Source organism: Colossoma macropomum, unplaced genomic scaffold (genome assembly GCF_904425465.1).
Source record: "Colossoma macropomum unplaced genomic scaffold, Colossoma_macropomum, whole genome shotgun sequence".
Lineage (NCBI taxonomy): Eukaryota > Metazoa > Chordata > Actinopteri > Characiformes > Serrasalmidae > Colossoma > Colossoma macropomum.
Genome location: NW_023494787.1, coordinates 27874791 through 27889083, shown reverse-complemented (window position 1 = coordinate 27889083; position 14293 = coordinate 27874791). Strand labels below are relative to the sequence as shown.

The 14293-nt window shown below is 41.0% G+C and overlaps 1 protein-coding gene across 2 annotated transcripts in view; it reads left to right on the top strand.

The window, feature by feature from the left end:
• Nucleotides 1-721: 721 nt before the first annotated feature.
• ttyh3a (tweety family member 3a) overlaps nt 722-14293 on the top strand; it is a 71509-nt gene continuing 57937 nt past the window's right edge. For both annotated transcript variants that reach the window (XM_036566749.1, XM_036566748.1), the window contains exon 1: nt 722-1851. In XM_036566749.1, coding sequence (XP_036422642.1) covers nt 1726-1851 — 126 coding nt within the window. In that variant the 5' untranslated portion in view covers nt 722-1725. The remainder of the gene's footprint in view (nt 1852-14293) is intronic.

Genomic DNA, 14293 nt, shown 5'->3' with positions numbered 1-14293 from the left:
CGTGGTGGTGGTGTGTTAGTGTGTGTTGCGCTGGTACGAGTGGATCAGACACAGCAGTGCTGTTGGAGTTTTTAAACACTGTGTCCACTCTATTAGACACTCTTATCTTGTTGGTCCACCTTGTAGATGTAAAGTCAGAGACGATAGCTCATCTGCTGCTGCACAGTTTGTGTTGGTCATCCTCTAATCTTTCATCAGTGGTCACAGGATGCTGTTCACAGGATGCTGTTGGCTGGATATTTTTGGTTGGTGGACTATTCTCAGTCCTTCAGTGACACTTACGTGTTTAAAAACTCCAGCAGCGCTGCTGTGTCTGATCCACTCAGACCAGCGCAACACACACTAACACACCACCACCACACCAGTGTCACTGCAGTGCTGAGAATGATCCACCACCCGAATAATACCTGCTTTGTGGTGGTCGTTTGAGGGTCCTGACCATTGAAGAACGAGGCAAAGGTGGGATAACAAAGTATGCAGAGCAACAGATGGACTACAGTCTGTAATTGTAGAACTACAAAGGGCACCTATTTGGTAAGAGAAAGTGTTGAAATGGACTATGAGTGTAGGTATAAGGTAGGTGTTCATAATAAAGTGCTCAGTGAGTGTGTGTGTGACCTCATTTTAAGTCTGAGTTATTTATGGAGTGGCGCTGCTATACTTCTGTTCCACCACCGGAGGTCGCTGTACTCTGTGACTAGGCAGCAGCTGAACCCCAGTCTGAATCTTCCATACGGCGCTGGCTGGAGCTCTGCAGTGTGGGCATCAGTCGGTGCCGTTCACACTGGATGAAGGATTACCGTCCGAGTTTATCGATAGGAAGTCAAGATACCGAGTGATCCGGACGCGCAAGTGTTTGGGTGCCAGTTTGCATCCGCCGGACTTGTACAACAAAAGGCAGAGCGGGAGCCGATTCGAGCATGAACGGGGACATACGGAATCACAGCGGCTGAGTCGTGTTGCTTGGCCAAACATGAAGATCAAACGGCTCGCACGTCTCAATGACTAGCTAACAACACCGAGCACAGGGGTTTCATCAGGCTAACCAGCTAACCGTGATTGTCAGCAAGAGCAGAGCAGGGACTGCAATTCGGTTTTGTGCAGATTTCTTTGTGTGAAGCTTAGCCGCTTGACATTTTGAGGTCATGTTGCTGTGTCCGCCGATTAATTAAGGTTAGACCTAATCTAGCTAGCTAGCTAGCCGGCTAATGTATCACAACAATAAAGGAACCGGGCTGCTAGACAACGCTAGCTAGCTAGCTCGAAACTAGACGCTAGTCGAGGTGGAGACAGAGGAAGTAAGTCAATTCTCCAGGCTGAGGCTCACGTTTTCCTCCTGCTGGTTTGCGTGTTTTGGCTAGTTAGAGCCACAGAGCCGAAAGGACACGGTGGGCAACAAAGCCGACGTCTAGCTTACTGGTACCAACACTGGACTCTTAACAGCTACTGCAGCTCAGGATGACAAAACGATAAGGCGATGAAACGTTAATGCTAGATCTTCTGTAGGTACCTAGCTGCCGCATATTATTCATTATAGATGATGAGAAAGGACAATCGGAGGATCTGGACTTGACTACAAATGACCCTGAAGACCACCTGGCTAACTAGTGTCGAGTGTTTGCAGTTTGCTGCCATTTCTGTGTCGGCCGGAATCTCGACCCTGCAGCCTCCTAATATAATTTAGCTGCTTGGTTTTGCGACTAGTTTCCATTACTGTAAGTGAGAATGGCTGCCGTTGTGAATTATTCCCCACCGTGGTGGGTAAACTTGCTGCATCGCCTTCCTCACTTCAACCTGCAGTTCGAGCAAACCAGCAGTGATTTTCGCCCTGAGGATTCGTCCTATCAGCAGGTAAGTCGTACACAATGTATGCGATTTTCTCCTTTCTTTCATTAAGTCCCAGTCGCTGGGGGCTGTCATGTTGGTGATGTTATTATATAATATACACCGACCAGCCAGTTCATTACAACCACCTCCTCGTTTCTACACTCTTTGTCCATTTTGTCAGCTTCACTTACTGAGTACCACATAGGTGCCCTTTGTAGTTCTATAATTAGAGGCTGTAGTCCATCTGTTTCTCTGCATACTTTGCTAGACCCTCACAGGACCACCACAGAGCAGGTATTACTTGGGTGGTGGTTATTCTCAGCATTGCCGTCACACTGACGTGATGTTGACGTGTTAGTGTGTGTTGCACTGGTATGAGCGGATCAGACGCAGCAGTGCTGCTGTAGTTTTTAAATACCTCAGTGTCACTGCTGGACTGAGAAAAACCCACCAGCCAAAAATATCCAGCCAACAATGTCATGTGGGCATCCTGTGACCACTGATGAAGAACTAGAAGATGACCAACACAAACTGTGCAGCAACAGATCATCTACTGTCTCTGACTTAACATCTGCAAGGTGGACCAACAAGCCAGGCATGGCTAATAGAGTGGACATTGAGTGGACACAGTATTTAAAAACTCCAGCATCACTGCTGTGTCTGATCCACTCGTACCAGTGCAACACACACCAACACACCACCACCAGTGTCACTGCAGTGCTGAGAATGATCCACCACCTGAATAATACCTGCTCTGTAGCAGTGCTATGGGGGTCCTGACCATTGATGAACAGGGTAAAGGGGGGATAACAAAGTATGCAGAGAAACAGATGGACTACAGTCTGTAATTGTAGAACTACAAAGTGCACCTATATTGTAAGTGGAGCTGATAAAATGGAAATACAAGGAGGTGGTTTTAATGTTATGGCTAGTCTGTGTATATTATATTTCTGGTGCCAGGATTGTATTCTCAGTGAACAGTTGGAATCTGAATATATCCCATCTACCTCCACTGCATCAGATCACCAGGTGTCAAAGTCGTTTGTATGTCCTCTGTGACAAAGTGAATGAATGTCAACAGTTAATAAGGGTGTATTGATGTACATCATTTTAGATTCATCTTATTTTCTTAATTTAAGAATCAGTTTGAATGATCTGTTGTATAACATTGTGAATATTACTGCAAATTATAGTTTTAAATTTCAGTACCCCATTTTCAATACTTTGTTGAAATAGTTGCACTCTTGATTGTTACTATCCTGCATATCACTGTTGTCGGAAGAAAACCTCGTATCTCCAAAATGATAACTTTACAGGAAAAGGAAAAACCTACTTTACTTTTGATGTTAGTAAACCAGACTTCTAAGCCATTTTTGGCTGTTTCTTTTTGTCCATTCATGATGAAATTTACACACAATGTAAAGGACAACAGGCATTTTCAAATTATGTCAAAAACTAAAAAACATAAACAAAAATAGAGCTACGAGGTTTCCTTCCGACAGCAGCGATATGTTGTGCTGATAACAGCCACTGTTTGGCCTAGTTTATCTCATTCATCTTGTTCATTCATTCATTCATCTTCCAAGTCGCTTATCCTTCTGGGTCACGGGGAGGGGGGGTTATCTCATTGTCAAATATCAATGCTGCAAAAAAGCGTAGCAGTGTCATCTCAGAAAAGCTTATCCAGTGTTCACCCTGCCAGAGAAAAACACTCACGAGCGTGGCTGAAGGAGGGGCCTTGAACCCCCTCGGCTGTGATTTTTCGTCATCAAGGTAGCAGATGGTGGACAGACAAGTTACGAGTACAAGCCTGTTGACAGTGCCTTTTAATTACCAGCTCATCTTAAACCAAGTTTGACCTGGTCATGCTCAGTTAAGCGAGTTATTTTGCTTGGTGGTGAGCTTGTACAGTAGAAATTGATAGAGAATGTTGCAGAATTTTTCCTGTTTATACTTTTAACTTATGAACTGAATACGTGAAAATGAATCCAGTAAACTTGACTAGGAGGTGGCTTTGCACATTCTGTTCTCCTGAAGTGACTTTGGTGTGTCTGTACATTGGTGTTCGAATGCAAAGAATGTAAACAAATGTTATTTTAAAGGGCTGAGATTTTGGATATATGTACTCACTGCAGTTCAGTTGTGCTTTGCCATATTTATCTTAGGTTAATGTTTAACGTAAGAGAGCAAGTGCACCTTTTAAACCCACTTGTTTGTATTCAGCTATTTTAAAGGAGCATTCATTTCAGAATGTATCGCCCACTTTGTGATTTCAGAGCTTAATTACAATTTGGAGGAGTCCAGGTATTTGGCATTGACCTCTACTTGAACACTAGCATGTCCAGCTCCTGAGAGCTTGAGGAATGATAGCTAAATTCATTTAAATCAACCTAACTGTAAAGAACTGTAAAGACTATGAATTTAACATGTCAGTATAACTTTGTAAATCATTGGCATTTTGAATGAACAACAATCCGTTAACAAAAGATACAGGCATAGCTGTGATGTTTAACTTCTTGTGCACAAATTTCTCAATATATGGTCCATAGCCAAGCTGTTTTTATGTTCACACTTAAGAATGGTTTTCAGTGGTTCTTTAATAAACAGAATGGTTCTATATAGAACCATGAACACTCAACAAAGCCTTAGCATGATTAAAGGGTCTTTTTTCATCGTGAGAAAGTTCTTCAGATTGATGGAGGTAGTGTTGTATATGGTTCTATATAGCACCTTTTTGAAAAGAGTTCTGCTGTTGTTACAAGCTTGACATTGTAACAACAGTAGAACCCTTTTTGGTGCTATATAGAGCCCTTCTCAAAAGTGTCCATGGTTCGAAATTACTAAAGAACCCTTAAAGAACCATCACTACAGTGTGTAGTGTACCTGATGATACGGATGATATGGAGTTTCCAGTCACTAGGGTGGAAAAAGTGACATGATGCAGGGCATCCAAGTGGTGCGACTGGCTAAGACGAATGTCACATCATTGAAAGTGAAGTATGAATCCTCATGATTGCACAGCCATCCACAGTCAGAGGTTCCAGCAGAGCACAACTGACCTTGCGGCTCTCCGGGTGTGGAGAATGGTTTCTCTCTCCTGTTCATCTGCAGTGGCCAATTCTGAGCATCTGCCAGCTCACATAAATAAACTTGGACAGTCAGCACTTTCCTCCAAGTGTATTCAGCTGTCCTAGAGCGTTGAGTGAACAGTTCGAAAAGATGCAGTGGCTGGATAGACATATGTCTTGCAGCAAGTGTGTGCTTGCCTTTCTGTTCACAGATTGAGTGGTGGTGTATGATGCCAGAGATTCAGATCAGAGCACATTAGGGAGATAATTGGGCAAAAATCCCCCCAAAAAAATAAAAGGCTCAAGGTAACATTTGATGCTTCATAGAAAAATTAATCACAATGCTAGTGCACCTTTTCTAGCTATGTCACAAATAAGCTTGCCTGTCAGTCAAGTAGGTTTTGCAGTTATTTAAGTCCTACAAATGGCTTTAATCTGACTTGTGTCAAATTTATTTTTAATTTGGGGATCTGAAAGCTTAAAGATTGATTTGTGTAACAGGTTTAATCCATCTGTCTGAAAGTGAGGCCTCCTCTCTTCTCTACCTTCCACTTTCAGACTTTACTCACTTCTGTCTACTTTGTCCTAGCCACTTCTGTTTACCAAGTTAGTTCTGCTATAAAGTTATTTACTGTTTTATTCGGGTTCCCTAGGTGTTTTCCACCTGCAAGTGCCTGTCACTTCACTTTTTAGTGCCTCTTTTTTGTTAAAGCATTTGATCTTTTGGTGATTACTGAGGCACAAAGGTCCAGCTCGCTTAATCTTTTCTTTTTAGCTTCAAATCATAGGCTATAGCTTACCTGGCAGTGGTCTTTCTAATGTGGATAGACTATATTGTTTCAATTTGTATGTTTTTGGACAGTTTTATTTGTTAAAGTGTTGATGTGGAACATGGATTAAAAAGATGGACTGCAGCTAAAATCGTACATGCTGACCCCATACCTTATGTTGTTGGTCCTCTAAGCTTACTCTTAGTATGCTTTAGTGCTGGGCAGTATTGATAAAATTCAATGTCATAACATTTTCCAAATATATGATGATATCATGTATGTCTCAAATATCCAGAGATATCATAAACATCCCAAATATCTTAAAAACTGGACATATATTGTGTTCACTTTTCTATTTTCCTTTGTTTTCTTCTTTATTTCTTCTGTATTTCTATCAACATGGCAGTATGGACACTATTTAATGATAGAGTGGATTACCTTGGATATAATGCTTGATCTGTATAGATAATATTGAAACCAGAATTCACTGTTGTTGTGTGATGCTAAGACTCTTGTAGACAATGTAAGTGGCCAGCACTAGTATTTTTCATTGTACTTCATCAACAGGAGAGGAGATAAGCAAAGAATTCTTTAGTTAGTTGCTAACCATATGCTAAATGGCACCTAGAGGTCCACAAAAGCTGTCCTTGTTTTGTGAAAATGTGAAAGAACTCAAAATAGCAGCCTATGGGTTTGGCTTGCACCCATTGACAAAGCCTAAGATGGTCATCAGCTGTCCAAAATTTGACTGCTAACTGCTGGATAAACACCACCTGAAGAATATCCTACACAGCATGTAAAGCATACTTGCTCTCTGAGAGATAAATTTAGATATTTTATTTTTGCAGTTGTGTCTGTAGGTCTGTCTCCCCCTGTCCAGTTGCATCTTACTGTTGAACCTATTGTTTTGAAGGTGCTTATTTGGATAGTACCTTTTTGGACACTGGTCTGGGTGGTGTGTCTAACCTTTGGCTTTTGGGATACATAGGCTTATGATAGATGCTGATCAAGTTAGGCATTTTGGGCTCAGATTAGGTTCTGACATTGTGGACATGTTGTTGTGGTTGCAAATATTGCAAATGAATGCCGGAGTCTGTTTTCATTGTGGTATTGAAAAATCAAATTTGTGACCATTTTTAGGGCCCAACCAGTATACAGATACCGGGGTTCTGTGGATTTATCAGTATCATCAAAAATTCCCACAGATAAAGCACCAGTAATTAGTTACATTGTAACAAACCTCTTCATTGTGAAATTTACCAAAAAAAAGCGGATTGTGTTGCTGTTTTTGTAGATCCCAATGGTATTCTGCTATCGGGATTATGTGGCTTTATCTTTATAAAAGATGCTAAAGTGACAGTCATTATTAATAAAGCACTGTTCAACCCAGGGGTCCACGATGACTCTGGGCTGTATTTTATTAATTTTAATGCATTTGTAATTGTCTATAAATGTTACATTTTTCTGTAATGCTACTCAAGGTAGGTCTCAATGTCTGCATTTTGGTATCAGCATTAAAAATATCAGATACTGGCATTGAGGCAGAATTCCCAAATTAGTGCGTCCCTGGTTTAAGCAAATCTGTTGGTTAACAAAATTAAAATATAATTTAATATTTTAAATTTGTACCAGCTAATATTTTTGTTTTTCAGAATTTTTAGCTCTCTAGAATAAGTATCGCTATCAGTCACAAAATGTTTATAGAGGTCTACCCTTTTTTTTTTCTTCTAGGTGTCAGTTAAGTGCATGCCTACATGAATTTGATGAATATCATTAGCATATATTCCTAAAGTGTTAAGTCAGATCACATACATATAAGAAACATTGTGGTGCTTGTTGTGCTTATTTACTGAGTACCCCTGTTCTTTCTGGTGGTGATGCACTGTGTGCACATACTAAACAGAATGCAGTGTGCAGCAGTTAATACTGAAGTAAAAATTAGCATGAGATAGTCCTGTCCCAGACTTGGCCACTTGCTGGGCTAACAAAGCCCTTTCAGTAGAATAAGGCCATAAAGACACTGAATGGGACAGAATGGCTTGTACGAGTGACCCTGCATGACTGAGCCGCTCTCATGATTGGCCATCTTTCATTGCATTTGGATTGAAGCTAAGCTGGGGAGTGGCAAACAGCACAGCTGAGGGTGGGGAGGAGACAGCAGGGCACTTGTTCATGGGATCGGACTTAATCGGAGACGTCAGCTTATTTAGTTAAGGGTTAATCTTACCCCCTCGGTGTTGCCCACTGTTGGCCTGATGCGCTTACGTCTGAACTTTGTCCTAAATTCCATTTTGGCCAATATTTAAAAGTCTGACCCATGGACCTTTCTTCTATTTGAATCTCTGAAAGAACAAAGAAAACAGTCAGGGTTTTGACTGTTCTTTGACCCAGTCATACTAATTATTCATAATATTCCATAAATATTCATTTGATGGGGTTTGGCGGCCACAAGCCTGATGATGGTGTAAGCTCTGTGGTATTAGTTCAGTGTTAGGCTAACTGAGGATTGACACCCCAGATTTGATCCTGCTTAGAAACTGGGGAGTCAAGTCGATTAAAGTTGAAACTGATTGACACTGTAGTTATGCCAAACTAATATGGTGTTTGATACCTTCAGAAGTGATTCCTGCCCTGACCTCAGGACAAGAAAGATTGTCATTGCATCGTCGTAACTGTCTTGATGTGGGGCAACAGTACATCTTTGAACTGAGTGTTTTTCTCAACATGTATGCATTGTTTTGGGGTTGAATGAAATGTCATGTTGCATTTCACGGTAGAGATGAAATGACTGTCCTTGGGGGGTGTTGTCAGACGCTCAGGAGATAAACACATGACCCGAGAAATGAATAGTTTAAGAGGAACCTCTTCTTTGACTCAACAGAAGTAGTACATTATTGCATTTTTGTGGCAAACGTGTCCTTTGCTTGGAAACAATTGAAACAGGTATATGTAATTTGCAATATACATTTTATCCAATACACTGTTGTACTAAAGGAACTTTTGGTTTTATATGTGTAAACTGACAATATTAGAATTGAATTTGGTGGCCTATAATAAATGAAGCTCTGGTATCAGTTAGTATTTTCTGAAATAGTTTAAAGATTTAGATTAATCGTGGTTACTGATGGATGTTGATTTTGCTGTTTAGCCAAGGCCATGGCTTTGAATGTTGGATAGCGCTGCTCATGAAGAATTTGTGGCTAATGGCCAGTCTTACAGGGTCAGCCTTGTCAGCAGTATGATGCTTGAGGCTAAAGCCAAGAGTGTATGGATAAGTACGAGCAGGCAGAGCTCCTGGGGGCTATTTGATGTAGAGAGAGAGTTTCTTGGATGTCCTCACATTTGGAAAACCCGCACATTTTTGATCCTACTGTTAGACAATGGGTTGAAAGTTGTGTTGTATGGGTTACGTCTGCAGTAGACCAAAACTAAGCAAAGCTGACCAAAGCTTTACTGGATTTACTTACTGCTTTTACTGATAGCACAGGCACCTTTTTTCTGGTACTAATGCCAACCTCACTTGATCAGTCCATGTAAACCATGATTGGACACTGTTCTTTTTTTTAACAGGTACAGCAGTGTGTGCACATTTAGCTGTTAGTGATGCACTGAAATGAAAAAACTGAACTGAACGTACTGAGCCGAAACTCAAAACAGCAAAGGTTTTTTTTTTTCCTCTTGAATAAAAAGTTCAAAAAATGTTAACGAGAGAAAAGCACATTTACCATTGATGAGAGTTGACACTGAATAGCAATTAACATACAATACACTGGATAAAATTATTGCAGTATGCGCATGCAAAATCCAACATCCTGGCAACAGAAACAGGCCTTTGACACTGACATTTGTGAATATTTTTTTTTCCATTTCAAAAACTGCAGGGTTGAGGTGCTAGCAGGGACTTTCCTGCCCTCTTCTGTTGTTTTGCTATATTCTGCGTAACGAGCAGGATGTCACATTTTCAAATGGTACGTTGAACGCCCTCTTGATTCTTGATGGTGATTACAAATAGCTTGCCTATTGTTCCTCATAGAAATCATGAAACAGTTCCACACGGCTGACATTTTCACTGTTGATCTGCTGCTCCTCAAACTGTTGGAATGTATCTGCACAGGAAAGCAAAGAATAAAAACAGGAGTGTTCAGTGTTGGATCTTTTGATACTTCATTGTAGGCCTTTTTCATTTTTTGGATAGAAAAAGTCATTTTTTTCCACTTTGTTTTAAACTAATTTAAAAACCAACTCAAGAATAGCGTAGTTAACATGCACTGAAATTTTGGCATTTGAAAATGGCAAAAAGTGGTTAAAAATAGTAGCTGAAATTTCAGTACATCTGTACTAGCTATTAGGGTTGTAACTATGCATCATAATATCATAACATCATGGTATCGCAATAAAAAAATGGTGCCAGTGTACATCATATAGATGTGACAATGGATTGAGAAGAACTGCCATTCTGCTAATTATGCAGTCTAATGCAATGCATTGCTTGAATGCATTGTTTGAACACCAAAGTTGACAATCAGCGCCAATTTGCAACTTACTCCAGCACTCTTCCTGCCCCCCAGCCCTAGTGTTGTTAGTAAATTGTGCAATAACTGAATTATAGTCATCATTTATAGTTCACATTATTTGTGAACCCAGTATTGAGAATTGAACGATCTGGTTCACTGCTAACTGTGCTATTCATTAACGTTTTCTTAAACTGGTTAACAAAGATTCTTAGAAATGACCTTTTTTTAAGCAATAGTCAGTACTTTAACCCATCCAAAGCAGCCCAGTGTATTTCACCTTAATAACACTATCCTTGTTCCCTAAGCCTTTTAGTATCTACCCCATTCCGAGTGAAAAAATGCTTCTTTACTGTTAGATTGTATGTCTCAGTTGAAACACTGCATGTTTTCCCACTCCCACGCCCTCTCCCAGGGCTCTGTGTGGGGGAGCTTGCACTAATCCATGACTGCACTGTGCTTGTAGTGTTGGGTTTGGGGAGGAAGATGGCCTGGCAAAGTTTCCACAGTCATCTGTGCTGCCTCACGCCCGAGGAGGGTCCAAAATGGGCCCTTTTTTTAAAGTGTGATTATTTCAAGCCTTCCAGTATGTCATTCACTGGGATTCCGTTTGAAGAGCAGGAAGAGCGAGCTGGGATGTTGTTAATCTGTTTTGTCAGTTTGTTTGCCTGGTGCGATACAGACTGACGAGGCCGTCTTGTCATGAGGCCAGGCAGGAAACACAAGCTGTTTCTCTCAGCGGAGCGCTGCAAATAAAATCATCACATGACGCTCCTGGCGTTAGGGAAATTGCAAAGGTGCCATCAGCAGCACAGGCTGGTGATGAACTAACCTTCTCTAACGACTCACCATTTGTTCAGTCATGGAGCCTGTAATGCTTCTGTTTGCATTCGTCTCAATAAAGTCCAAACAGTCTGGTTTACTGCTTCCTAAGCAGTTTGACGTTGGGTGTCGTTTGCCTCGTGTGTGTTTGTGCATATGTGTGGTCAGGTATGCTACCATGCACTTCAAAGAACGGGAAACTTAGAAACGCCCCTCCCGAGATTACTGTCGTTTTCTCAGAGAAGACTCTGGCCTCAATTTCGCCCCTTGCTGCTATAATCGCAAGCGAAATGAGCCTCATGTTTTTTCCATCAAAGTGGGAACTGCTTGGAACCCTGAGCAGAAGTAAAGAACGGCTCACAGTGCTTCTTTCTCAGACAGCACTAAATCTTAGGAAAACGTGGTGAGGGCATGTTGTTGCTTTTTCCCCCTTAATAAGTCTGGTTTAAGGGCTGAGGAGAAGATAAAGATATGAAGACATCAAATCAAAGGCCACAAATGTTGACCACGGCTCACAAATCTTTCGTAGAAATGAATAAAAACTAAACAAATTCCAAATCAGTCTTTCAAATTAAAGTTTAATGAAAGCAAGTGCTGTGAAACCAACTGCCAAAATTGTCCTTGAAACCTAAGCTTCAACTGTAGAATCTAGGGGTGCAACGATTAATCGATTTAGTTGGCAGCTAATTTAATAGTCGATTAGTTGGTGACGTCATCACGTTTGTTTTCCGTGCTAACTAGGAATGTTTTGACACTGCTGCTTACTGGAGAGCAGCCTCAAGAACAAAAAAGTGTGGGAGCATTTCACGCTGAACTCCAAAAAAAGGTTGTCAGTTGTGCCATTTGTAAAGTCGACCTTAGCTGGCATGGGAGGACATCCTCCACATCAGAGCATCTGAAGAATAAAGATGTCGGCTCATTGAATGAAGCTCCGTCTCTGTAAGATAGTTGTGCTAACAAGCTAGTTAGCTAATGTTAATTTTGTCGTCATGGGTTTCTAATTTTTAAGAAACTTTCTTAAAAATTATTTCTAAGCTTCTTGGAACACATTTTCAACATCTGACCATTTAGTGATGTTTCTGATTTTTGTGTTAGGTGAGCAGAATTTTATGTGCAGCATTAGGCCTGAGGAATCATATTTTCCTCCAATCGATTTCCTACTCATTTGGAAGAGGACGCCTGTGGGAGACTGAGACATTTCAAATGCGCTCAGACCAAGCAGTTCATCATGAACACGTTCCATACCCCAGAACACCAAATAGCTTGCTGCTTACACTAATAAACACGATGGCATTCCACACAAAGTTTCCCTATTTTTTTTCCTTTGTGTGGCTGCTGATGCCACAGTAATGACTATAAAGCATCTGCCGTTAGAGAAATAAAATGGAACGGCGTCTGTAGGACCTGAAATCAGCAAAGCTGTATAAGCAGGTTTTTCTCTATGGGGATGAGATTCTTTATAAACTGCTCTGTGGTGGACCCCATTCAGCATGTGGCAGGAGAAGGCCCATTTAGATAATCTACAGGATTACAGCTTGTTTAGAGGAGTGGGGTCTGGATCTTTTCCTGTCGCAAAACTGTTAACAGCAGAAAGGAAAACGTGGCAGGATTGAAATCTGGCTAATTGCAGCGGTCTCTTTCGCCTGAGTTCTCACAGGAATTAAGGGGGGGGAAAACGTGAGCGCTGTGACCTATATAGATCAAATGACTGCTGTGCTGTTCATAAGTATGAGCTAGCTCCACACAGCAGAAGTCAAGAGTGCCAAACGCATTACTCACAGACTTGCAGGCCTTTTCTTTTGTTTGCCATTTGCAGGCATCCTTGCTGTAATAGCAGATGGTTTCTTTTTCTGTTGAGAACTTCTTAGGAATAAGCTTATCTTCCTTTATTTGACACCATAGACGGTATCTGTGCAGAGTCTAGTTTCATTGCTTGTGATGTATAAACAAGCCCCCATAACCTCAGCTTGACCCTGCGGCCTACACGTCGAGCCTACATTTTCTTCATAGCTTCCCTTACAGTCTCTTGTGCTGTTGCTCATTGCTATACTGCCTGCTGTGTAGGTTCCTTAGGATGCTGCCTCTTTGTCATCGGTGTCATTATTGAGAAACAAACTGGTCTAAATGTAAGGAGCTCTGCGAAAGCATTGTTAGTCTAGTTCTACAAATGCAAAATCAGCTATGCAGTGCTGGCAGGAGCTGTGATTCCTTGGAAACGAGGGTATTTAAACACTGATTAATCATATCCTAAGTGCCTGCTGGCTCTGCTCCCAGATCGGCTTCAAAATAAGCTGCAGCCTCCTTCATCTCACACCCTTCATCCTAACTCCGTCCTCATTTGCCTCAGGCTAGATGCTGTCAAATGTAGCCTTGGTGGTGTTCTTATATTTAGCAGTTATTTTAACTGCTTTCCTCACCAGGATACACAGGAAACGTTGAGTTTAGTAAAACCTCTTAGTAAAAATTAAAGTCTTGGTTAGATAGCTTATACAGACCACTAATCTTTCTTCCCCCTCAGTCACATAGTCTTCCCTTTTGATGTCTGAAAATTTGACTGTGTTCAGTCTGGATTTATTTGTATAAAGAGCTTGACAATAAATATTGTCGCAAAGTTAAATTAGAGCTTTGGCTTGTGACCTTCTTGAGTCAACACCAAAATTTCCCTGAAATTCGATAAGGAAGTCGCCTTGAGAGGAACAGAGAACATCCAAAAGAGGATCCTGTCCTCGTCTACCTGGAACCAGGCTGGCTTTACATTGTGAAACTTTCATGTGACTGTTTGCATGTTGTGAGTTGCATGCAACATATTTTTTTTGCAACTTGCCTGTTACACAAAGCAAATCAAAAACTAAGTGGCAGGCAGCACATTTGATTACTCCACCAAATAGTCAAATTAACAGCTTGTACTTTTGGGTTAAAAAGTCATCCGTTTTTGCGATATAAAGTCAAGTTCAGTCTTTTGGAGTTAGAATTGTTATCTGTTCTGTGTATGTTAAGTCTTTGAAAATGTATGTTTCAGTAGCATTGATAGTTGTGCTTGATATCTCTTTCATCATGGCTTGGAAGCACTGCATGTTAGTCTTGGTCCCCACTGTAATAATTTTCATTCCTTGGCTCTCAAAGGAATCTCAATACTATGTGAAATTAAGCAGCATCAAGTGAGAAAATGAATAATCTAGCTATGTAGATCAAACAAAGAAGAACAAATGGTGGCACAAGCAGCTGTTTGAACAGCGATTGCTGTTAGCCAGCTGATTATAGAAACTTGCTGTCATGGCCAAAGTAGCTGTCAAAA